We start from the raw sequence: 27,242 nt of genomic DNA, 5'->3' as shown, positions 1-27,242 counted from the left end.
TTATTTGTTTGTTTTCTCCCTTCTGAGACCAGTGAAATGTTTACTTCTGTCCTACAGTATTTCCTATTTGGCAATGAATAAGGTAGAAATTGCTCCTTTTATCATCCCTTCTTCTTCTTCTTTTTTTACTTTACATGCAACCTCTCCAATCAGAGGCCTTCATCTACATTCTCATCCAGCTAGCAGCCAGCTCAAGTGCATTCTGTCTTCTTGCCTTGAATTTCAGTGTTTGTCCTTTATCTAGATAAAAATAGGTATGACCTTTGAACAGTAGCCGTGGAGGGATTTCATCCCTATTACCTTGGTTATGGATACACAGGCCGATCTACACACAATATCAATTTTTTTCTATTTTAGATAAGTGCAACCCTACAAGAATATTCTGTTTATCTCTTAGGTTCTCCTATAGCTGCATCTGCAGGCTCTTACTACTTTCCACAAATGATGTGGGGCATGCATTGTGGTTGAAGCTCTGTCTCTTATCGTTAGGTGCATGTGCAGTGTCACAATATACAGAGAAAATGGACATGGCTTGTATTATCATGTGCTTGCATCAAGAGTTCTCCCTTGCTTATCTCTCCCCCACCCCCAAAAGCATTGGTGCTCTCCCATAAAAAGGTCTTGGAAGCATTTCATCTTAGCAGACAATCGGTTGTTCTAAGACAGGGGTCTTCAAACTTGGCCCTTTTATGTCTTGTGGACTTCAACTCCCAGAATTCCTCAGCCAGCGTGCCTGGCTGAGGAATTCTGGGAGTTGAAGTCCACAAGACATAAAAGGGCCAAGTCGAAAGACCTTTGTCCTAAGATTTGTATCAGAAGAGCTAAAGAATGTAGATTTTCAGCATATGCATGATGCAAAATACATCAACTACTGGCTTTTTATTGTAAGAACCATATTAACATCTTTGGTGGTATTTCTTTTTTGGATAATTTGTCATGTTGTGAAGTCTCATTAAGATGCATGCTAATAAATGTGACATATTATTTGATGGCTTTGTCATAAAATGAATTATTGACCACATATTCACTTTGTAAGATTAGCATGGCCAGAAGGTCATGCTACACACATACCTGAACATCGGCGTTCTTTCAAGGTAGAAATTTATCATGTCACCTTCTTGATGCATTCATAGTATTTTATGAATAAATTACCCTTTACAACACAGGACTAAAGAAGTGGTATTTCTTTAGATTCACTAAAGAAGACAGTCTTTTCTGCAGAAATTAGATCCTAGGTTTATTTTTAGATGCATTAAAATTGGTTCAGGAACTGAGCAACACTATGAAGTAAAATAGTTTTGTAAATGCACTGTTCCAAAATTAAACTGCAGATCTAAAGGGTTTGGTGTTTTTTTTTGCTTTGAATACTCTTGGGCCTTGACCAACATAGACACTGCTGACCCAAATGTTAGTGAGAAAAAGAGCTAGAGATTTATTTACAATATATTCTCCCTTTCCTCCTTGGATGTTTCTGATTTCTAGGTAATCGCTATCCTGTGTTATCAACCATATCCAGATCTACCCATCACCTGCATTTTTTTCACATTTTATTAGTTTTTTTTATTCCCCAAACTAGTATCCCTCCATTGCTTTGGACTACAATTTTGATTCTTACACATGAGAATATGGAAGTTATTCTTAGATCTGGGGGGTTTCCGGCTATAGAAGGATATTTCATGCTCTTGGATCTGGGAAAAATAATCCCGACTTTGATTTAGTGGAATGGTGATTCGGAGATTCGTCTTCCTTTTTCTATCTTTTAGGGAAATATCAAGCAAGAATACTCTCTGAGAGCATGCTCACTCCAGCAGAATATCAGAAAGAAGTCAGTTACGAGCTAGTTACTGGGAAAGGAGAAGTTCTTGGAGCATTTTTCAATTCTCTCTGCCCAGGTATGCCATGGGACCTTTGCACTGTGTTTGCAGGTGGATTTTTTTTTTCATGGTAAAAAAGCAAATACACTAAGAACAAAAGTAGACCTGGAGCACTAATAAGCTGGCATTTTTTCACACTTCCCATTAGCTGGCTGCAAGGGACACTGGCCAAGACAAAATATAGCAATGGATTGTGGCACATACAAGTTGCCAAGAATTGCAAATTTAAGGCCAGTGGTGGGAAGTGTTCCTTAGGATTGTTTTTTCCAGTTCACATTAATCTTCTACTTACTATGAGATAGCATTATTTATTTGCCAGCTGATAGACAGGTGATAGTAAAGCCTGAAAGCCCTTTATATTTAGTTGCCATTTACAAGGTGTTAGATTAAATGCCAAGTAGCCTGTTATATTAAATGCCAAGTTGTCTGTCAGATTAAATGTCTGTCTTAAATGGGTATGTTTTCTTTTAAAATACCTTCCTTCCTTCCTTCCTTCCTTCCTTCCTTCCTTCCTTCCTTCCTTCCTTCCTTCCTTCCTTCCTTCCTTCCTTCCTTCCTTTTGTTGGAACCAATTTGAAAGCATAAAATTAAAAATTAAAATTAAATGATTTTCTTCATGCAACATCCTAAAATAAATATCTGAATTTCAAATATTATACCCAGAAGCACCATTCTATAATTGTAATCTATAGTGCCTTTCTTCCTCAAGAGTTGGAATATTCATGAATATCCCACAGCTTTAATGCAACTTTGCTATTCCTGAAGCTCTATTACAGATCCATAAAGCTTTAACACAAAATATTAAGATAATTTTTATTTCATTAGATGGTGACCTTGATGTTTTGTTGGATAAATATTATCAAGAAAATAGAGCCCACATGTCATCATCTCTCTCTGCTTCTGCAAATAAACCGGCAAACCTCGAAGTAACTGGAGCAGCTGTCTGTACAAGTATGTGTGGTGTATATGTAACCAATAAAGATATCTTTTTATATACTGTACAGTATTTGTACCCCTTCCTACCCTTTTTTCCAAGAGTCTTGACACTGAATGTTCACCTCACAATTTAAGAATCTAAGTAAATAAAGAATTACATTTTTTTCCTCACCATCTTTTTGCTTTCCCCCCACTAGGTTATAACCTTGAGCGACACCAGATTCATCCTTTCCAGCTCACTGTGGCCCAGAAATTGCTCTCTCATGTTTGCTCCATTGCAGATTCCAGCACCCAAAACCTTGACTTGGGCTCTTTTGAGAAAGTAGATTTCCTAATTTGTGTGCCTCCTTCAGAAGTGACATATCAGCAAACCCTCTCCCACCTCTGGCATTCAGGTGCTGATTTGTGTCAATAGGTTGAAAAGAACTGTAACACAAATTTATTTAAGTTAGCTAACACACAATGTCTTTCTTTAGGTGTTTTATTAGAGCTTGGCTTGGAGAAGGAACATCTTACAAAAGAGAGGATGGAACAATATGTTGTCAAGCTTGACACCGATGCCCAGTTAAAGTTTAAAGCTTTTTTGCAAAACTCTTTGCAGAATCCACACACCCTGTTTGTACTCATCCATGACCATGCTCACCGGGACCTTGTAAGGTAAGAAAAGTTGCACTTTTTAGTGAATGACAGTGCTGTTGTTGAGCAGTAGAGAACTATTATGCTATGCAAGCTCCTTAAGTATATCAATAAATATTCCTTCTGCACTGTTATTTGTATTATCTCACCTAGAAGCAGCTGGATGCAGTTGATAATCTACTACAAGTATCCCTCAACTTATATTCATTTGGCAATCATTTAAAATTACAAAGGCATGGAAAACAGTGATTTACAATCAGTCCCCACCCTTACATCTGTCACAGCATTGCCTGATCACATGATCAGAATTTGAGCACTTGGCAACCTGCATGTAATTTTGACAGTTGGAGCATCCTCAGATCATGTGATCGCTATCTGCAATCTTCTCAGCCATCTTCTAGCAACCAAAGTCAGTGGAGAAGCTGAATTTGTTTAACTACCACCTGATTCATTTAACAACTGCAGTGATTTGCTTAATAACTGTGGCAAAAATATTGTAAAATTGGGTGCGCCTCATTTAACTGCCTTACTTTTCAGAATTTCTAGTTCCAGTTATGGTCGTAAATCAAGGACTACCTGTATAGGGCACAGAATATTGAATTGGACTTATCCAGCATTGCCCGCCTCTGTGTGTGTGTGTGTGTGTGTGTGTGTAAGTATATGTGTATGTGTGAATAGATAGAGATACCAATATATATATAGATAGATAGATATAGATAGATAGATATAGATATAGATATATAGATATAGATATAGATATATATATCATATATAGATATAGATTTATCACATATATAGATATATTTTAAATGCTTAAATAACAGATGGACATGCATCTATTTTACTCTGTGTTCATAGATCATTTATATTTGCTCTGTGCTGCATATATAGTGTCAACTCTTGACTGCACATTCTCTTTTTTACAGCGCAGTTCATAGCCTGTATCCTCAGTCAGATCCAGCTGTGGGACTCGTGGATAGACTGCTGAATTGTAGAGAGGTGAAGGAAGCTCCCAATATTGTCACTCTTCACGTGACTTCCTTTCCTTATGCATTGCAGACCCAATACACCCGCGTTAGCCCTTACAATGAAATTCACTGGCCTTCGTTGTACAACAATGTAAGAAGATACTTTTAGGATCAACATGAGCTTTTTGTTTTGTTTTGTTTTTTTACATTTAGTATGTCTGTAGTGATCGCATGACAGTTTAAAAAAATAGATTTTCTTCTTGGTCCATCCATTCTTAGATTCTTCTGTCATATTTTCCTTACTTTTTTGCATCAAAGGTGTGCAACAGAGCTGTGCAAAGCATTAAGAATAAAGCTGTTCAAAGTGAGTTCATGTGAGCAAACCACAACTGTTGAGGCTTCAAAACTTTTTCCAAAGTGTCATTGCACATGATGCAGGCACATTGCACATATGTGCAAGCTTCAGTTTGCCAGTAGTCACAATGACAGTGTTGTCTATGCGTGCATATCCATGTACGAACAATTTGGGAAAACTCTTGAAGTGACTACACTGAGCCTTCCAGAGGCCATGGCTGCTTCAAGACCTTGAGGAGGGATGCTTTACTTGTAACAGGATGATTTGTCCTCGGAACCGGGCCATGGAAGTGGTGTGCAAATGTGCGTACATCCCCACTTGCATGAACAGTGGGTGAGCGTGGGCGTGCATGCTCCATTTGTGTGAGCAGTGGATGTGCTCACCCATCGCTCATGCAAATGGAGCTGCACGCACATGCGTGCTCGCCTGCTGCTCCTATCCCCTCCTCCCCCATGCCCGTCGGTCCTCAAAGCCAGAAAGGTTGGGGAACTTTGCATTTTTACTCCGTTATTTATTGGCACCTTTATTTCAGGAGAAGTGAAATGGATGAGGTAAAGACATATTCTATGCTTGATTTGAAATAAATTCAATTCAATTAGTTTATTTCATTGAATACCAATAATATGGTCACTGCTAATACATATTAATACACTTTTCCATTTATTATATTAACATTTACAATTCAGCTGCACCTTTGGAAAAACTTCTGGAAGATGATCCCCAAATGTTTTCAGGGTACATGGGAGCTGTACACATTTACTTGAGAGATCCTTTTATGCCTTGTTTCTTTTTGTCTTGACTTTTCATCTTACCAAAGAAGTAAATAGTGAAAGTCAAACTTAAAAAGTTTATATGTGTATATATATGTTAAATGCTTGTTAACTATTTAGATTACCTTGCTAGGCCCCAAACATGGGACAAATCTTTATTTCCTGTTTCGGCCTAACCAAAGGCCATCGACAGGCAGTAGTCACAACAGTGACAGCTCATATTTGTGTAAATTTGTAACAAATTCTTTGTTAGCAATCTAAAATTTACACATACACACACACACACACACACACACACATATATATATATACACATATACATATACATATAGATAGAAAAACGCCCCCACAGCATGAACAAACGAGATGATACCTCTCGCCTACCAGCCATTTGGAAACCCGCCTTGATTGACAGACGAGTCCCAACCACCAAGAATGATACCAGACCCAAACTCATGATAACATCACATGACATCACCACCACACAACCATTCAAAAAGCAAATCCGAACCCACAATGATAACGACGCACAACCACAAAACAGAAACCTAACTACAGCTGCAACATCAGCCACTTTAAACCCCTCCAAACCACACAATAAGCAAACTGACACCCACTATAAAAACATGGCACCACCACAAACACGAATCCGAACAAAAGCAGCACAACTCACCAGCTCAGGTCTAAGGCTGGCAGCTGAGACCAGCCCATCCACTCAAAACACACCCCCACCCAATCAGAACACACCCACCATTCAAAACACACTCCCACCCAATCAGAACACACCTAATCCCCCACCCAATCAGAGCCCACCTCCACCCACAGAACACACCCCCTCTGGCAGTTTAAAAAAGAGAAACAAACAGCCACTACCACATGCTTCTCCCAGAAGAAGGAAGCTGAAGCCACCAGCCTGACGATGACGGATGGGATTCCGTCGAAACGTTGCTCCCACACCTTCAATTCTACGCGGGAAAAAACCCGAATGACCAAAGATCCACATACAAACACCCGCGAAAACCTCAGAAAACATATATATATATATATATATATATATATATATATATATATATATATATATATATATATATATATATATATATATATATATATATATATATATATATATATATATATATATATATATATATATATATATATATATATATATATATATATATATATATATATATATATATATATATATATATATATGTTGTTAGCTGCGAAGTCGTGTCCGACTTCTCTCTCTCTTTGTTAGCTGAGAGAGAGCCTGTGGCCTAGCAAGGTAATCTGAATACTTAACAAACATTTAACACATATCTCCCTTGCTTCTCAGCTAACAGAGAGAGAGAGCCTGTGGCCTAGGGGTTAGAACAATTGCCTAATGTGCAATCAGCCCAGGTTCGAATCTCAGAAGGGTATGGCTGACTGATGAGAACAAATAAGTTTGAAAAGCGTATCAGTCTCCCTTTAATTCTTTGTTAGCAATCCAAAAAATTTACACAAATATGAGCTGTCACTACTGTGACCACTGCCTGTGGATGGCCTTGCGTTAGGCTGAAACAGGAAATAAGATTTATCCCATGTTTGGGGCCTAGCAAGGTAATCTAAATACTTAACAAACATTTAACACATATCTCCCTTGCTTCTCAGCTAACAAAGAGAGAGAGAGAGAGCCTGTGGCCTAGGGGTTAGAACAATTGCCTAATGTGCAATCAGCCCAGGTTCGAATCTCAGAAGGGTATGGCTGACTGATGAGAACAAATAAGTTTGAAATGTATAATAGTCTCCCTTTAATTCTTTGTTAGCAATCCAAAGAAATTTACACACACACACACACACACACGCACGTGTGTGTGTGTGTGTGTGTGTGTGTGTAAATATAGTGAAAGTCGAACTTAAAAAGTACACACGCACACACATATATACATATATATACATTTTATATATATGTAAATCATTCAAATTGCTAATAAAGAATTAAGGAGGCTGATATAGCCATTTCGAACTTATTTTGTTCTCATCAGTCAGTCATACCCTTTATCTGAGATTCGAACCTGGGCTAATTATATATTAGGCAGTTGTTTTAATCTCTAAGCCACAGGCTCTTTCTCTCTTTATTAGCTAGAAAGCAAGGGAGATATATGTGTTAAGTATTTGTCAAGTCTTTTGAATACCTTGCTAGTTAAATCTTCTTTCTTGTTTCAGCCTAACCCAAGGCTATCCGCAGGCTATAGTCACAACTTACGACAGTTCATTATTTGTGTAAATTATATATATATGTGGGTGCTTTAACTGTGGAAAGAGCTACTGTGGAAAGGGCTACTCTAGACACCTTCCTGTGCTTTTCAAAGAACCTCTTTCAAGAGACTGCACAATCCTAATGAGCTCCATCTGTTGTCAGGAAGAGCAAAGTGTCCCCATTTGAACTGAGGGGGCCTTTATTCCTGCATGCACAAATATATTTGTATTCATGTGGTCATTTGTTTCTAAAGCTATTGAACAATTAACTAATTGCTTGAATAGTTATGGCAGTAAGGATCACAGATGACTCAATACTGTAATCCATCTCATTTATTATAGGTTATGGACTTATATCATGAAAACAAGAAGTACTATGGATTGCATGAATTCATTGAATCTACACTTTCCGGACACAGTCTTCCATTGCTTCGTTATGACAGCTCTTTTGAAGCAATGGTCATGGCTTTGGGGAAAAGGTAGAGTGAATGCATTAAGCAGAGTTTGGAACTGCAGTGTTCCTTTTGTTTTTGTTATTGGTTTTTTTTTAAAAAAAGAATAATATTCTTTTAGATTTACATATTTCCATATACCTGAAGCTTCCCTCAAATATACAGAAACCATTATTTTCTCTCTGGATCGTGATGATAACTGCAGAAAAATTCCATCCTCCATTGTTGTCAGATCTTTGTTTCCCATGGGAATTGACAGAATTCAGCAACATCCATAGATTGTGGGAAAAATAATTTTACTTTTGAGACAGAGATTATACCTAAGGATTTTGTGTGTTTTTTTAAAAAAAAAAACTATGTAAAGAAAGAGTTCCAAAGTGTGGCTAAAAACATAGGTGTGTGGGGGTGGTGGTGGTGGCGGCGTTGATACACAGAATGCCATTTCCAACTCCCATTATTCCTGGCCATTCTGAGCAACTTTGAATATCTATATGTGTTCATAATTCTCTCTCCCTCCCTCCCTCTCTCTCTCACACACACAAAAAAATATATGTTAATCAGTGGTAGGATTCAGCCAGTTCACATCGTAGCTAATTTTTTTCTTGCCCAGGCCCAGAATAGACTTCTGGAAGCGGCACCCCCACAGAGAACCGGTTGTTCACGTATTTGAATCCCACCACTGATGTTAATCAGTCATGGTTTTTTTTGTTGGACTGTATTTTTTGTTGGACTTAAGCAGGGCTTTTTTTCTCATAGAAAGCTCAGAATGGAGTTCCGGCACCTTTTTTGGATGGAACCTTGTAGGGTAGGCAAGGCGGGTTGTATGACATGTGTGAGTTCCGGCACCTTTTTCTTTTACAAAAAAAGCACTGGACTTAAGAGAGCCAATTTGCTGTAGTATTAAAGGCCTAAGGAGACCTAGTAGCCAGCTGGGTGACTGGTTTATTCACTCTTTTCCCTAGACTGGGAACTGAAAAATATTTTGGAAGAAGGCATTGGCAAACCTAGGGTTTAGGTATCTAAAGTATCCTCATAAGATCATCTTGCTTTTTGTTTCCTTTCAGATTTCCTCGGCTGCATAGTGCAGTGATAAGGACATTTGTTCTTGTCCAGCACTACTCTGCAGCCATGATGGCAGTATGCGGCTTATCTCAGATGAAAAATTACACTACGGTTGAAACTTTAGAGATCATGCAGAACCTCATCAATTCTTCCCAGCAGTGTCCCAGTGGACATGGGCTGATGGTGGTCTTAAGGATACCTTGCATGCCATTGGCCGCGGTGGCTTACGAACGCCTCAGCCATGTGAGGGAAAAGCTTGCTTTGGAAGGCCGCTTTGAAATCATCTTGGGGAATCCCAATTCTGGAATGAACGTAGGGAAGCACTTTGTGGAACAACTCAAGGTACCTTGTGATGAAATTTCAGCTGCCATAGCCTGGGCAGCTAACATCTGGTGAAAATAGTCTGTAGGAACAAAAAACATTTAGGATTACATTTGGATAAGACATCGCATTCATGACAGTAGTTGCCATCTTTAAATGGGAGAGGGCAACTTTTGGGAAAACAGTAGAGCACTTTCTTTTAAAAAGTATAAATTTTAGTGGGTGATAACTGCAAGTGATTCTTTGTGTTTTTTATAATGATAGTTCTACAAGATAGGGGAAAAGACTTTCAATCTCCCTTTTCATTCTCGTCAGTTCTTTCTCTCCAATTTCTAGGAGTATGAAAGGTATTTGAGGTCTGTGTCTTTACTCTGCCAAGAAAAAAGGATGGTATTTGCCAGGGCTTTGACATTTTGCTTCTAATGTCAATAATCCAAAATCTCCCTTTTTACATGAAAGATGATTCTATTTATTTGAATTAGGATGAACAGGCTTTCACCAATGAAATTATTTAATCAGTGTAAAAGTTAATCATTTGAATTAAAATTTAAATAAGAAGGCTCAACAAGGCCTTCAAAGGAATTTCCATCTTTTCAGCCCAGCTTTTAATAATTTGTTAGTACCTTAAATGGGTTATGGATTTTATGAGGATTTTAATTTTATTTTATTTTACAATATTCAAATTAATCAGTTTTAAGATAAACCACTCTAAATCATTTAAGAGACATTAAAGTAATCTAGGAGATAACAATAAAAATAACACCGAAATATATTTTTTTAAATTTTGGGGGGATATTTTGATTTGGTTAATGGGTAGGTAACTTTTTTAAAAAAACAAATTGTAAACTTTATCACACCCTTTCCATAATTTAAAAAGAAAGGATAATCATGTTGAGATTTTTGATCGCATGCAAACTGAGTCAAATGTAGCATCCAATTGTTATTAGCTAAACATATTATTTAACAAAAATAATTTTAATTAATATTGCATTCGTTCTAGAGTTACAAATTATACCTGCATTTTTCTAGAATTTACTTGTACGCACTCCTGTCGTTTTATTTAGAACAGCCTTGTGAGTTAGGTGATCTTTCTGCTAACTCCCTGGCCAGCTTCCCCTGAGCTCTGAGGTTGACTGCAGGCGGGTCTGAAGCTGGATGATGTGCTGGGCTAGAAAGCAGGAGATGGCTGAGTTCTAGGCTTCCCTCAGGCATGAAAACGGCTGGTGACTTCGGGCCAGTTGCTCTTTCTCTTCTTCACCCACCTCATAGGGTTGTGCTTGGGGGAAAAGAGGAGGCAGGAGTATTAAGTACAGGTATTCCTCGACTTACCACAGTTCCCTTAGTGACCCTTTGAAGTTACAATGGCACTGGAAAGCGACTTACGACCATTTTTCACCTGGCCATTGCAGCATCCCCATGGTCATGTGATCAAAATTCAGATGCTTGGCAACCGACTCATATTTATGACGGTTGCAGTGTCCCCGGGGTCATGTGGTCTCCTTTTGCAGCCTTCTGACAGGAAAAGTCAACGGGGGAAGCCAGATTCACTGGAGAACCACAGATGTTAAGTTAATATCTGCAGTGATTCACCTAACGGCTGTGACAAAAAAGGTTTTTTAAATGGGCGAAAATTCACTTTACAGCTGTCTCGCTTAGCAACGGACATTTTGTGTGCGATCAATTTGATTGTAAGTCAAGGACTACCTGTATGTACATGCATACGTATACACAGAATAAAATCATTATTATTACCATAGGATGAAAAAAAATATAGTAATAACATCAGCAACATTTAAGTCCATGTTCCAGATGACCTCAACAACTGTGTAAAGTATGCCACAGCTTTACTTTTTTCTCTTCACCGTGTTATAAATGAAGGCCAAAGCTGATTGACAGGAGCATGACCAGAATATTCTACATGTCCTCAGTTGAGCTGAGATCTGGAGCAGAGATTGATTGATTGATTGATTTAAATCCCACCTTTTTTATTTTTATACTTATATGTAACTCAAGGCAGCAAACATACTTTCCTCCTCCTATTTTCCCCACAACAGTGAGGTGGGTTGGGCTGAGAGGGAGTGATTAACTCCCCCCCCCCGCTGATTGGCTGGATATAGTCTAATTAGTTGTCTTAAATATGACTGACAGAACTGGCAGAAAATTGAAGATGCTGATTGGAGGCCCCAGACATATTTGGAACTGGAGGGTCTGCCTTGCATTTTGATTTTCAGTGGAATGGATCCTCAAGGAGAATCCCTGCCAAGGTAATGAGCGTTATTAAAAATAAACCCCAAAAAACCCAAAACCCAATCATGACATAAAGCCTAGTAGCTTGTATTGACAATCTTTTCTTGCTGTTGCAATAGTAGTATGAAAATTACTGCATCTTAAAGCCCCCTTGTAACAACTTCTGCTTGTATTCTAAGTGCTGGATGTAAATTTTAGAATGTCACTAAACCGTTTCATTGTTTTATGTTTAATTCTTTGGAAGTCAAGGCCCAAAACCTTACTTGCTTTGTTGGTTGTGTTTACTGGCACAAAGTAGTCCACTCTACTCGTAGGAGCAGAAGGATTGAATTGTAGTGCCTCTGTTCAGTTAAATAATTCAAACAGAGTACCATACTTGATGGCATCCAAAATAACCAGGAGCCCTCTGTAGGATCGTTGGAAGGAAGGGTGTTCCTCAGCCCTTGGCAAACATTGAATAGTTAGAAAATAGGGATCTGAACCAGGTTGGTGCTTCAGATCTGATGTAGGTGTGCTTGCCTGTGTAGTCTCTAACAGGTACATCAAGTAGCCTCATGCTGTATCTGAAACATCTTTCCTTTTTTGGGCCAAACATTTGCACATCCCTATTAGGAAAAAATATGTTGGGAACAGTACATTTCTTTCTGGAACCTGATATTATCCAGAAACAAATATTACCTTCCAGCAAAAGAGGTGCACTGTACATTGGGTCAGGGATACCTATCGGTTTGATAACTTTCACGTTCGGGATTTGGTCTAGATAATATATCCTAGGCTGAATTTTGGGACAAATTAAGCCCCACTTGTACATCATATATCAAGGAAAGGCAATGCATAAATAGTATTTCGCAACCTTAGCAACTTTTAAGATGTGTGGACTTTAAGTCCCAGAACTGCAATATCCACAAAGTAGTTGAAATGCAATTCTCCATTAATGTTTATTGTAAACAAACAATAGAACGGGTAGGAATAGTTGGTAAGTGGCATTTCTTCATTAATATTACTGGCATGTTGATTTTGTTCATTCTTTTCCTATCTGCCTATCCAAGATCCTTGAGATACTGTGATCTACGATTGATAAACTCCTCGTGCCTGGTGAGAACAGCTTTGGAGCAAGAGCTTGGCTTGGCAGCCTATTTTGTCAATTCTGAAAGTACAGTAGAGAAAGGAGGAACCACAAATGATGTCTTGGAGAGTGACCCAGAGAAACTGAGCAGTACTGATAATGAGGATGAAGAAATAGTAACGGAAGGTAAAGGGACATCCTTTGGACCACAGCATTAAACCAATCTTCCCCACCTGTGGTCTTCCAATGTATTGAATACAATCCATTTTTATTTGTTAAACCTGCTTTCTATGAATAGGATCAAGAGCTGACAAGGGCAGAAGTTCCTTCCAATCAATGAATCTTGATAAATTTCAGTCACTGTTTCCCCAAATTTCCCCTTTAAGATTTGCTAAATGCACGTTCCTCCTCCTCCTCCTCCTCCTCCTCCTCCTCCTCCTCCTCCTCCTCCTCCTCCTCCTCCTCCTCCTCCTCCCTTTTCTTTGGTCAGGAAGCATTACAATCTGTGATGGGCACTGTTCCAAAGACAAGCAGGTCCTCTTTGGGGAAGGAATCAATTCAGGGATACATGGTTGAGGTTCATTCATTCATTCATTCATTCAATTATTAAATTTATATGCTGCCTAACAAGAGACTCTGGGAGGCTTGCAAACATATAACCAGAGGTACAAACATTAGAAGATTTAAATATTAAATAAATTAAAAAAGTTACAGAAACTACAATATTATGGGGTATAGGTGGAGTCTTCTTCCACTAGCCTCCTCCAATGTAGAACACCCCCACTGGGCCCCCTGGCCTGTTGGCCGAGTCAGGTTTTGAAGCTCTTACAGAAGGACAAAAGGGGGAGAGTTGTGGGTTTCAAGGGGCTCAGAGTTCCGGAGGGTGGGAGCTACAGCAGAAAGGGCCTCTGTCCTGGAACCCATCTGCTAGAATTCCTCAACTAGCGGAGCATGCACCATGTCCCTTCTGCTGATGTGGGTGGGGCAAGCCAATCCCATTGGGGTGAGAAAGTTTTTCAGGTAGTATTTTCATAGTCATACCTTATCCAATTAATTTGTGTGTGTGTGTGCGTGTGTGTGTGTCCACAGTATATGTACATATGTAATATGAGTATATATGGAAATGTTTCATGGCTAACTCCCGTTGATCAGAACTACAAAAATATAATACCTATCATTTTATCATGTATTTTTGAGGGAATCGCTGAGAGGAACACTGATATCAAATAAAAGTCTATTTCTTCACCCCCTTTGTATTTTAAGTTAGATCAGATTATGTCTATAAAAATGTTAAATAAGATTTCCCTTCAATTACAAAGCAGGCTCAGCTTCCGAAAGAAGTAGCCCTGTGAATAGGGAGAGATCTGGCTCTTGCGATTCTGCCGATTCTTCTGTCTCTTCAAAAGCATCAAGTAAGACTTCCCACATGTTGGAATGTTATTTTATTTCTTGAAACCATTTATATCTCTCTTGTCCTCCGTAGCAGTGTTTCTCAGCCTCGCAACCATGGTAGCAGACAGCAGTGATGATAGATGTAGTAATGCAGCAACATTAGGAAGAAGGATGTGAGAAACTGGAGGAGTGTTAGGAGGAATAAGGAGCTGAGGAATTTTGGGAGATGAAGTCCACATATCTTAAAAATTCCTGAGTTGTCAAACATTGCACTAGCGTTTTAGTTCATGCTACTGTTGTTCTTAGGAAAAAAGCAGCAAAACGTCCATGTAAACCAGGGGTGTCAAACTGCTGGCTCTTAGGCCAGATGTGTCACGCAGAAGCCGCACCCACCCCAGCTCCGGCAAGGGGAAAAAAGTCACCATACATCGTGGCACGTCACGTGACGCAGCGAGTTTGACACCCCTGATGTAAACTTTTTAAATCTATCTTTATATAGAATTAGGTATATTTTTTACAATTTCTGATAGGAAAATATTTTCAACCAGTGCCGTTAAGAGTTTTGCAGTTCATTTTGTTGGAATTAGTCATTTGTAACATGGAAAGGTATTTGGGCGTGGAGACTTAAGCACGCACATAGGTAAAATCTCATGCTGAAATAAATGATCTTTTTGTCCCAGAATTCCTTTCTTTACCTTCTACCGGCCAGTTATTATTAGAAAATGTTATATGCTCTTAGAAGTGAAGAAAATAAAATAACATATGTTACCATATAACATACCATATAATATGGCTCCAAAATCTAAGGGACTGGTTTGGACAAAACGCAGCAGCACTTTTTCGTGCGACAAGAAAAAGATAATATTACAACATATTTTTAACATCTTATTACATAGCAGTATTTCAATCTACTATATAAGTAGAATTCTTGTCTAAAATAATACATCATGAAGAAACTTAAACTTTGTCTGTCATTTTAAATGTGTTGCAGTAGTGTTCATTGCCATAATAAGTCTAATTACGTTTTCTAGAACTGAAATAAACAACACAGAGACAAACAAATATGTCATCATTTGAAGAGTAGAGAAGAAATATAAATTTGGTCAGAATGCTTCCCCAATTTCCCAGCCCGTGTACTCATAGAAAAATAAACATTTGTTTCACATTTCACAAGCGATGGTACATAGATTAATCATCCTAATACACAAATACTCTTTCTTATAAGAAAGATCTGGAGGTGACCCTTAATATTTGTTCCTCAAGGGCTTCCTACTGGAATTTAAAATAAACCATGGCTTTTTTATGTGTATACATACATACATACGTACATACATACATACACATAAAAGAGCCATGGTTTATTTTAAACTCCAGTAGGAGTTTATATATAGTGGTATATACTGTATGTATTAGGGTAAGAGTTTGTGGATTGTATAACAAGGTTTGCATGTTGAATTTGTGCTGAGGCAACTGCTTTTTTTTTTTGCTTATATGAAACAACTGTCAAGACTTTAAGATACTTTTGGCAATGTGATAAACTGAAATTTAGACATATTTCAAACAAATTCAACCTCATCTCTCATCATGACTCCACCCCATTTAGCAGTGCCAATTTCAAGGTCTCAGCCTTGCTTGTCTATTTCTGCTTAATTTATTGTACTCCAGGAATGATTTGTGGTGGCCTTCTTATATGTGTGTGGGGAAGGGAGCAATACGATAGTACGGACTGGCACTAATCGCTGCCATTGCACTGCTAAAGTATAGATTTTATCCACAGGCACACCGTTTTGCAGTGAAGCATCTGCAGGGGAGGTAGGAAAAAAGTCCCCTCGTCAGATGTTAGGCAGCAATAATGAAGAGAGTATGAGCAGCACTGAAAAGCCAAGACCTAAAGTGGAGAAAGAGCCCAAACAGACCACGATAGCTGCTCAGGCTTCCATCTCTTCATCGTCACCCTCTCCTTTCTCATCTTCCTTGGCCTCGTCTGCCCCCACCCATAGTTCCTTGCCTCTGCAGGGCTCTCCGTGTTCCATGACTAAAGCATCCCAGCAACCTCCCATCGTTTACCTTCCCAAACTGATGTATGATATAGTGACCTCTGCAGACAGCACAGGCCTCCCCAAGTCCTCCTCCCTCTTGCCTTATCATTCAGTAACGTGGGCAAGCTCTTTTCGCCCTCTCATGAATAAAATGATGACCTGCACAGAGCAGTCCCTCTATTATCGCCAGTGGACCGTTCCCAAGCCAATCCACATGGACTACAATAATCGGAATGAAGGGAGGATGGATACTTTTCACCCAAGGAGGCTGCTGCTGAATGGGCCACCCCAGGTAGGTAACAGGACCAAAGTGATTACTCCTAATATCCTCTGTTTATCATTTCCTTTTCACCCTCTCACTTTAAGAAAACAATTGTCTTGCAGGATAAAACTACAAGTGGTCCCCGACTTAGTACAGTTCCGATTGTTTAATGACCTCTTGAATTATGATAGACAAAAAAAGAATTACTTATGATCAGTCCTCAAAGTTACGTCTTCCGCACCACCCCCATGGTCAAGTGATTGCATTTCATTTGCTGGCTCTCATTTATGAAAGATTGCTGCATTTCATGGTTACCATATTTTCCGGCGTATAAGACGACTTTTTAACCCATGAAAATCACCTCAAAAGTTGGGGGGTCGTCTTATACGCCCAGTCGTCTTATACGCCGGAAAATCAGTGGGTGGCGTCTGGCGGGAGCCGGCAGGGCAGCCCTGCGCACGCGCGCACTCCCCGGCTGCTCCTTAGCAGCTGGGGAGTGCGCGCGTGTGCAGGACTGCCCTGCCGGCTCCCGTCCGACGCTTTTCCCTCTTGAGGCAGCAGCTGCCTCAAGAGGGAAGAACGTCGGACGGGAGCCGGCAGGGAAGTCCTGCACACGCGCGCGCACGCAGGACTTCCCTGCCGCCTCCCGTCCGACGCTTTTCCCTCTTGCAGCAGCTGCCTCAAGAGGGAAGAGCGTCAGATGGGAGCCGCCAGGGAAGTCCTGCACACGCGTGCGCACGCAGGACTTCCCTGCCGGCTCCTGTCCGACGCTTTTCCCTCTTGAGGCAGCTGCTGCCTCAAGAGGGAAGAGCCGGCTCCCGTCCGACGCTTTTCCCTCTTGAGGCAGCAGCTGCCTCAAGAGGGAAGAGCGTCAGACGGGAGCCGGCAGGGAAGTCCTGCACACGCGCGCGCACGCAGGACTTCCCTGCCGCCTCCCGTCCGATGCTTTTCCCTCTTGAGGCAGCAGCAGCCTCAAGAGGGAAGAGCGTCGGACGGGAGCCGGCAGGGAAGTCCTGCTCCCGTCCGATGCTGCGCTTCTGCCGGGCGGTGCTCTCACTGGAATAATAGTACTGTAGTTGTCCAGATAGTTATTAAGCTGTATTATGCAGCTTCTTTTTTTTAAGCTAATAAGTGTAAGGTGGGTGGCAGAAATGGCTGAAAATAGTCTACAATAGTCTAGAATTACATATTAAAACTCCAGTAAAAGATATCACAAAGTTAGAAATGTGTTTTTCTGTTATTATGCATTGTCATCAGTTGCTTAAAATATTTCACAATTAAGCAAAGCATGTACTGGGTAGGTAGTATGGATTGTTGGCTTTCCAAGCATAATATCCCTGGATTAAAGTATCTTGAGTTTCCTATTTCTAATTGTTGAACCAGATACTTATGTGACCCAGGATTATAATGTGCATGTTACATAGATTTATCCTTTGAAATTCAGTCCATTTCCATGAATTTTCATCTACTAATTTTAATGGTAGCTGATGACACGCGCGCGCACGCAGGACTTCCCTGCCGCCTCCCGTCCGACGCTCTTCCCTCTTGAGCCAGCTGCTGCCTCAAGAGGGAAGAGCCGGCTCCTGTCCAACGCTCTTCCCTCTTGAGGCAGCAGCTGCCTCAAGATGGAAGAGCGTCGGACGGGAGCCGGCAGGGAAGTCCTGCTCCCGTCTGATGCTGCGCTTCCGCCGGGTGGTGCTGGCCGAGATGAGCCAGCAGGCAGCCGCCGTGAGCGCGGCGCTGAGGGGCAGTGGCAGGACGGCCCAGCGCCTGCAGGACGGCCAGCAGCCCCACGCGCAGCAGCAGCCGCCGGCTCAGCAACAGGTCCGAGCGCAGGAGCTGCACCGCCAGGCTGCCCAGGAAAAGCAGCCACACCAAGAGGCTGCACGCCCAGTCCAGCTCCATGAGGGGCAGGGTGGGAAGCCAGCCGGGAAGAGGGACCGGGAGCCCGGGCCGAGCACGCCTCGGCCGACGGTGAGAGGGAAGCGGCACATGAAAAAGAGGCTGCGGGCGGAGCTGCCCTGCCCTGCGCCGAATGGGAGAAGTTCAAGGCCGGGGGGGGAAGCAGGAGGGGCGCCGGCCATGGTGGGGTGGCGGCTGCCCTCCGGCGCTGCCTGCCGCCCGGGAAACGCTGCGCCTCGGGGGCCAGCAGAAGCACGGGAGTAGCGGGAGGGCCGGCGGGGCCAGTCGGGCCTTCGCCTCCTCTGCGATGGACAGGGAGGGCAGGGCATGTAAGTATTTTCCGGCGTATAAGACAAAAAACCTTGAAAAACTTCTTAAAAGTAGGGGGTCGTCTTATACGCCGGGTCATCTTATACGCCGGAAAATACGGTATATGATTTGGGTTTTGAGATGTTCTTTTTTTAATCAATGGTGGGATTCAGCCACCACTTCGGCAGAGGTAAGGTAAAGGTAAAGGTTCCCCCGCACATGTGTGCTAGTCGTTTCCGACTCTAGGGGCCGGTGCTCATCTCTGTTTCAAAGCTGAAGAGCCAGCGCTTGTCGGAGGATGCCTCCGTGGTCATGTGGCCGGCATGACTAGACGCCAAAGGCGCGTGGAACGCTGTTACCTTCCCACCGGAGTGGTCCCTATTTTTCTACTTGCATTTTTTACGTGCTTTTGAACTGCTAGGTTGGCAGAAGCTGGGACAAGTAACAGGCGCTCACTCTGTTACGCGGCACTCGGAATTCAACCCGCCAAACTGCCAACCTTCTGATCGACAAGCTCAGCGTCCTAACCCACTGAGCCACCGCCGGTAGCTAATTTTTTGTTGCCCAGGCTCAGAATGGACTTCCACAAGCGGCATCCACCCAGAGAACTGGTTGTTCACATATTTGAATCCCACCACTGGTTTTTATCATTTTCCAGCAAAACATATCCATTGGATAAGCTGGTTTTGGACCTAAAATCATGGGATTTGGGTAACGAGAACTATGGCTTACTTAATGATTGTCATAAAACTGAGTTCAGTCATATGAGGACCTGTGAGCACAATGAGCAAAATTCCAGGTTCATTTGTGGTCATAACCCTATAAGATGATTACCATCATTAATCACCAATTTATTATATAGCTCCAACATCAGCCCAAAGGCTCTGAAGATGGCCTTTAAATACACTCCAATCTCTGCAGTCCTTTGAAATAATTTTTCTCCTTCAGCCTCTGGACATGGAAATAATTGATCCTTTTTTTCTTCTTCTTCTTCAAATGGTCTGCGAATTCCTGTTTCATGACCACAGTGGACAAATCCAGGGTTATAGTTTATCTTAATCAGATTAATGTGGAGTTTATCAAAACAATTTATTGTTCTTTCCCTTTGTCGCCATGCCTAATCAATGCCTTCTTCTCAGTTTCTGTGTGACTGTTTGAGAATTGGAATAATAGTTGTAATAGTAATCACCGAGCACCACCATCATACAAGGTAGCCAGTACATTTAATCCAAAATGGCTTTATGTCAGACCTGGACATTTTATGCCCTTCCCCTGGCCATAATAAATAAAATAAATAATAAATAATATCTGACACTTTGTCTGGTCTGTGTGAGGACAATCCGAAATGAGAAATCAAATGCAAATAAGCGCACCGCAGGGGGCAGGAGAAGAAGCCGAGTCTGGTTCAGCTCTGCACAGCTGCGATGGGCTCCTGCAGTCATCTGGTGGCTGCAGGAGGGCGAGTAGAGAAAGAACTTTTCTGGGCCTGCTGGTCCCTTGCCTGGAGCAGCCTGATGTGTTGAAGCTGTGTAGTTTAAGGACATCAAATCAAGTTATGTTGGTTCAGCCCTCCACAATGGTCTCAGTTTCTCATGTGGCTCCTTGCCTTCTATATTTGCAGGATAATATTCTGAGTGCAGTAATGTGCGAGCTGTGAAAAACCAGAAAACTAAAGATCAATAGGGACATAACGCTCCTTTGCATTTGCCAAATTATAACTCCTAATACTACAAGGCTGTGAGTCATAGTAGGGCAGATTAGAGATGTCAGATTAACTTCAGATTAAGTAGCAGTCATCATTTATATTGGAGGAGTCTAAAATACAGTATTTGAATCAAACATTGTTTACTATTCTGATTTATGTGTTTCCAGATAGGAAAGACTGGTGCTTATCTACAGTTTCTTAGCATTTTATCTCGAATGTTGATTCGGCTGACAGAAGTGGATGTTTATGATGAAGAGGAGATCAATATTGGTATGTCTCCCATACTTATTCTTTGGGGAACAATATTTACCGTAAGTCCCTTGTTATTTGATTTTCTTTTTCTTGTATTCCTTAAGCCTTATGTTCCCTTTTTTCAGTATTTCATTAACAAGATGTCTTTTACAAATCCCTCTTTTTATTTTTTTAAGACTTTCACACTTACCATATTTTGCTCTTACTGTCCCTAATAACTATTGGTTTCCCTTTGCCTTCTTTGCTGATTCAATTGTAGAATTGGAAATACCTCAATAAAATATTACTTGTGGGAATATTCTTTTGAAACATTAATCTAGAAATGAACTTTTTCATGTTGTTTGGAAGCTGAGTGTTCAGACGTGCTTTTCAATTAATTAAAAGCGTTTCCAATGCTTGGGGATCTTTCCATCACACCTGTGCACTGTTTTGGAGATTATCATCTGGATGTGTCCTAATTTCTAGTACCTTTTTTGGATACTTTAGAAATGACACGTATAGGTTGTCCCTATTTAGTGACTGTTTGCAGTTACAACAGTGATGAAAAAGTGTTTGACCAGTCCTTGCATTTAATGATCTTCACAGGTCTGTAAAATAAAGAAAGACTGAAGTAAGATAATAAGCAGAGTTGCAATTTTACCTAGTGACTATTTCACTTAACGACCAAATTGGCGATTCGATTTGTGGTCACTAAAAGAGGACTGCCTATATCCTGAAACTTCAGGTTATAATTTAAATTATAGGTTCCATGGCAGTGAGACCCAATGAGGTCATTTATCAGAGCACTTTCCCTGACTTTGAAAATTTATGACTTGGGAAGTTCTCAACCTTTTATTTCAGCTGAGTTAATTGTTCCAATACTAGAACTTCTGAAGGGCTCAGAATCCATTACTTCTCCCTTTTCAAAGAGAAGATGTGAAACACAAAGCTAATTTCCATCTGGTTTAATTCTTTTGATGACAAAAGAATTTGTGTTTTGTTTACAGCCATCAAACAGATGGATGCTTTTCCTTCCACTGCAAGCGTAGTGAACTATAGAAAGAGGATAAAAAAATTCACTGTTATTAGTTTGAACTAATCAATTTTTGAGTTTCAGAAGGGGCTGCCCTGTGATATCAAGCATTTTAGTTAGAGATAGCTCAGGATTACAAAGTTTACATGCTGATCATCCCTAAAATATCTGATTTTTAAGTTGTAACTAGGCTGGATAGTGCTTGGAGGCATTCATGTAAAAACAGGGGTTTGGTCCCATCCTTCCTTTTACATTGAATAATTCATCATAAATGCCCACATTCATTAAATGTGAAAAAGAATTACATTGGTTGCATTGTGTGAGTTTCTTCTGAAATCTAGCTTACCCCTGCCTGTGTTTATATTTTTGGATTTCCTTTTTGTTGATAATACCACAGATCTGAAAGAAAATTCAGAACAATATTACCATCAGCCAGGAGATGTGTGGCCTGATTTAGAAACATTTAAAAAGATGCCTTTTGATTATACAATCCATGATCCAAAATATGAAGATGCAAGTCTCATTTGTTCAACAGTGCAGAAGACAAAGAGTGATGGTCAGAATATCTTTTTTCTTCATTTGAACAACTTATTTTTATACAATTGTTATAGAATAAAGTATTGCAGGAGAAATTGTTGCTCAGAATCTTGTTTTACATTCCAGTCTCGGGAAGAAATTTGGGTGGGGTGGGGTAGGGAACACCATTCAATTTGGAAGGCAGTCAGTTACAATATTTGTATTGTGGATTAAATAACAGTTAGCTTTATTGACATAATTCATCTCTTGTTAGTTCCTTTCCCAATCTGACTTTGAGCATTGTACTCACACAGCTAATAGATGCTGTGTGTGAAAGATTGGGATCAAGAATGCAGAAAAATAGCTTGAAATTTTTGTTCATAGTTACTACTGAACTATTAAACCATCCACAATTATTTGCAATTATTAGCTAAGCCTGATACTAATTGAAATAAAACTGCATTATTTTAGTTCAGTCTTGGCAATAATGTGCAGTATGTGGACATGTTGGCTTGGAAGTCTTCAAATAATATTCTGAACAGCTTTGAACGACACCAGACTGGATAACTATTCAGAACTATATTCTAAAAAGGGCTTAGTAATAGCATTAACAGAAGGCAACATTTTGACAGAATGGATGACATTCCTCTATTCCCATAAGGAAAATCCATTTTTAATCTTGTTTTGGTTGTAAGCTAGTATCGTTTTGCAGGAGCTAATGAACAAAGATGTGCTCATCCCTTTGTAGAAGTGGGTGCACCTTTTAGCTGATACAGTCAAAATGCATTTGTGCAGATAGATCAACAAAGAGAAAATCGGAGGATCTGTACATGCGCCGTCAGACAACTCGGATGAGATTATCCAAATATGCTGCTTACAACACTTACCATCATTGTGAACAATGTCATCAATATATGGGCTTTAATCCCAGGTATCAGGTAAGATTTATAGAATCTGCAATAGAAAATTCATTACATTTCAGGGACAGCAGAAATTATTGAACTATTCATCAGATTAAAAAAATGGGAAAAGGCAAAGCATGGTTTTATGCAATATTACATTGAATAGGCTGGTCCCTGTCCTTTTGTTTAGGACACAATATTATACCCACTTTGCTAAAAATCTAGGAGTCAGCCTCACTAAATCAAATCATTTAGCAATAATATGGAAAATGGAAGCTTTTTTCAACTTCACAATGTAAGTCTAGAGTGAAACCCCAGATTTCCTACTGGTATTCTTTTCAAGTACTCAGTTCAGCCCTGCTTACCTTTTTTTTAAAATACCTACCAAGATGGACTTGGTCCTGGCATAGAATGAACTCATGAAACTGAAAGCATTTTTAAATATGTATGTACAGTGGTGGGATTCAGCCAGTTTGCACCACTTCAGCAGAACTGGTAGCTAATTTTTTGTTGCCCAGGCCCAGAATGGACTTCTGGAAGGGGCATCCACACAGAGAACCGGTTGCTCACATATTTGAATCCCACCTCTGTATGTATGTGTGTGTGTGTATCTGGGTCCTCATTTTACCGACCTCGGAAGGATGGAAGGCTGAGTCAACCTTGAGCTGGTCAGGATCAAAGAAATCGAACTTCTGGCTATGGGCAGAGTTTGCCTGCAATACTGCATTCTAACCAAAATCTGCATAAATTTCAAAATGCAGACAATTCAGAAATGTATCCATTATGACACCAGCTGAAGCTATTCTTGTTGATGTTCCATTTTATACCTTAAATAATCACCAGTTTAAGTAAGTGTATCTCTTTGAATCTATTAAAGATGTTGGGGGTTGGACCATAAAAATCTGTATTAATTAAGGCAAACTGTTTATTGTATTAAGATGTGGTTTGCTTTTCTGCCACTGTTATTAAAATCAACAGCACATATCAATATCAGAGCTGTCAAAAAGAGCAAATGCGGTATATTACACTTGTATCCTTTTTCCCCTCAGCTTTATGAATCTACCTTGCATGCTTTTGCCTTTTCCTATTCAATGCTTGGAGAAGAAATTCAGCTACACTTCATTATCCCTAAATCGAAGGAGCACCATTTTGTCTTTAGCCATCCAGGAAGGCAGCTGGAAAGTATGAGATTGCCTCTTGTCACAGATCAGGTAGATAAAGAGCAATTTGCAAAACTGTTATTCTAAGGGATTAGAATTTAAACTGCTTCCAGGTGCTAGTATAGCTGGACTGATTGATCTTATTATAGAAGATAACCCCTAAACCAGGGGTCTTCAAATGTGGCCCTTTTATGACTTGTGGACTTCTGGGAATTCTGGGAGTTGAAGTCCACAAGTCATAAAAGGGCCAGGTTTGAAGACCCCTCCCCTAAACTATCCAGTAAGAAAACTAGAGTTGAACAGGGGTTTAAATGGCCTTTCAAAAATTTCCATCAAGTTTGGAAAGACATTCACATACACCCTGGGTTTTTCTTAAATAGTGCAAGAATGCTACTTTGCATCCATTAAAATGTCCTTGAAGCTCATTTTTTCTTTAAAATAATTCGTACAGCAAATTCTCTTTTATCAAATAGAATGAGCTTGTATACTTTGACAGAGTAATCAGATATGATTTTATTTTGCTTAAACATAGAAACACACAGCTGGCCTACTTTTTATCAAGTTACACACTTGGTTTATTGAGCTTAGTACTGTAGATTGCCAGTGGCTTGCCAAGGTTTTAGGCAGAGATTTTCTCTTTTACCTGTATCTGGAGATCCTATGCCTTCAACATGAAAAGTATGTGCTCTGTCACTGAGTCCTTTCCCATACTTAAATTTCCCATTATTAAATTTTACAGTCCAACTATAAAACAGTATGTACGTACATACGTATGTATATATTTTTGTCTATATATGTGTGTGCATATATGTATGTGTGCACATCTTTGTGTTTGCATCTGTATGTGTGTGTGTGTGTGTGTGTGTTTTTATATATATCATGTTTCCCCGATAATAAGACTGGGTCTTATGTTTACTTTTGCTCTAAAAGACCTATTAGGTCTTATTTTGGGCTGATGCGTGGTGGCCACAGTCCCACCCTCCAAGCAGTAGGTGAAGGCAGAGACATGGGGGAGATACAGTCAAGAAAACGTGGCCAGCTCATCATTGCTCACGTTGGGGGGCTCCTGTGGGGGCCTGAGTGGGGCTGGGGGTGGATCCATGAGTTTCCAGCAAGGGGGTGGGATCAGGGCGGGCACAAAGGCCTGATCCACCAGAGGAGCTTCACCAACCCTCTTGGGCTGTGCCTAGCCTGGCCCTTGAGCTCCTGGGGTGCTGGGACCCCATGCCCTGCTTCCCTGAAAGACCATCTGTCTTTGCCCGCAGCTGCTGCAGCTTGTACAAAGCAGGCAGCTGCACAGTTGCCTGGCACATCTAGCAGGCCAGATCGCGTACCCCCACCCCCACCCCGGTGTCTCTGCCTCCACCTGCTGCATGGAAGGCAGCTGGATTCCAGAGGCAACTGGGACTCCACAGCCCACGCAGCACAGGTGTGTCCAAGTGCCACAACTGCTGGGCTGGCCCTCCCAGCAACAGGTGGAGGCAGAAATGCCAGGAGGCAGACACACTATCTGGCCTGCCAGATGTGGCGGGTGACCATGCAACTGCCTGCCTCATCTCAGCCATGCAGTTGTGGGCAAAGACAGTCTTTTGGGGAAACGGGGCTATGCTGCGGTATCCTGGTGCTCCAGGAACCGAAGGGCCAGGCACCCAACGTCCACTGCCCAGAGCCCCAGGCAGCCCATGCTGCCGTTCAGGGGCCCTGCATAAACTGAGAGGGTAGGTGAGGTCCACTGGTAGATCAGGCCCTGGCACCCACCCTGGTTCCACCCCCTCCCCCAGAAATCCCTGGCTCCTTCCCAGCCCCACTTGGGCCTCCACAGGTGCCCCCGACACAAGCAATGTGAACTGGCCACACCCACCCACCACACCCATGCCCACCTGGTCACCACTACTCACCACTTGCCTTGCCTCTGGGGATTATTTTTTGGGTAGGGCTTATATTAGGAGCATCCTGAAAAATCATGCTAGGGATTATTTTTGGGTTGGGTCTTATTTTGGGGGAAACTACATATATGTATGTATGTATGTGTGTGTGTGTGTGTGTGTATGTATATATATATATATATATATATATATATATATATATATATATATATATATATATGTGTGTGTGTGTGTGTGTGTGTGTATGTGTGTGTGTATATATACACACATACATATACATATATATATATACATATATATACACATACATATAAATATATATACATATATACACACATACATACATATATATATATATATATATATATATATATATATATATATATATATATATATATATATATATATATATATGTGTGTGTTTATGTGTATATGTATGTGTGTGTGTGTGTATGTATGTATATATTTCTATGTATTTATCTATTTGTGTCTGTAGTTAATTGGCTAAGATATGAATATGAGGATAGTTGTATAGTTATTATTTGTTTTAATGCAAAATTAACAAAAGATGCTAGTATGTTAACATATGGGTTCCCATCCCCATATATTGTATGTTTATCTTATATTGGCTAGTAGCAATTCAGTAGGGTAGTTTTAATTATCCTCTTTATTTTTTCTTTCAGTTCTCATTCTCCCAAAGGAGAATTAGTTGCAATTACTACTCTCTAGCTTAATAATTAATTGAACCAGCCTTTTTTTTCTTATCTAAAATATTTCTAATGTTTTCACTATAAACTTTAGACATACTAGACATTTGGCTTTATAGAGACTGGTGGAAGCATGGAGCCCTGTCACTTTCTTCCTTTACATTTTCACGTGGTTCTTTGTCTTTGAGTAGAAGTTCAGTCCTTTTCCTTTTCCTCCTCTTCTTTCTAATCATTTACCAACACTATGGATAGGCTTTGGCAAATATT

At 40.5% G+C, this 27,242-nt stretch overlaps 1 protein-coding gene across 1 annotated transcript in view; it reads left to right on the top strand.

Annotated features, from left to right (window-relative positions):
* Positions 1-27,242, top strand: part of GREB1 (growth regulating estrogen receptor binding 1) — a gene marked incomplete at both ends in the record, with an annotated part of 84,320 nt that overhangs the window by 48,434 nt on the left and 8,644 nt on the right. The window contains 15 exons of the mRNA XM_081314959.1: positions 1,764-1,892; positions 2,700-2,825; positions 3,008-3,205; positions 3,287-3,467; positions 4,373-4,565; positions 8,126-8,262; positions 9,300-9,639; positions 11,767-11,882; positions 12,915-13,117; positions 14,254-14,343; positions 16,101-16,654; positions 20,708-20,810; positions 22,202-22,360; positions 23,116-23,258; positions 24,272-24,433. Coding sequence (XP_081171085.1) covers positions 1,764-1,892; positions 2,700-2,825; positions 3,008-3,205; positions 3,287-3,467; positions 4,373-4,565; positions 8,126-8,262; positions 9,300-9,639; positions 11,767-11,882; positions 12,915-13,117; positions 14,254-14,343; positions 16,101-16,654; positions 20,708-20,810; positions 22,202-22,360; positions 23,116-23,258; positions 24,272-24,433 — 2,834 coding nt within the window. The remainder of the gene's footprint in view (positions 1-1,763; positions 1,893-2,699; positions 2,826-3,007; positions 3,206-3,286; positions 3,468-4,372; positions 4,566-8,125; positions 8,263-9,299; positions 9,640-11,766; positions 11,883-12,914; positions 13,118-14,253; positions 14,344-16,100; positions 16,655-20,707; positions 20,811-22,201; positions 22,361-23,115; positions 23,259-24,271; positions 24,434-27,242) is intronic.

Source organism: Vipera berus (assembly GCF_964194415.1).
Source record: "Vipera berus genome assembly, chromosome: 1".
NCBI classification, from domain to species: domain Eukaryota; kingdom Metazoa; phylum Chordata; class Lepidosauria; order Squamata; family Viperidae; genus Vipera; species Vipera berus.
This window is presented reverse-complemented; position numbering and strand designations above follow the sequence as displayed.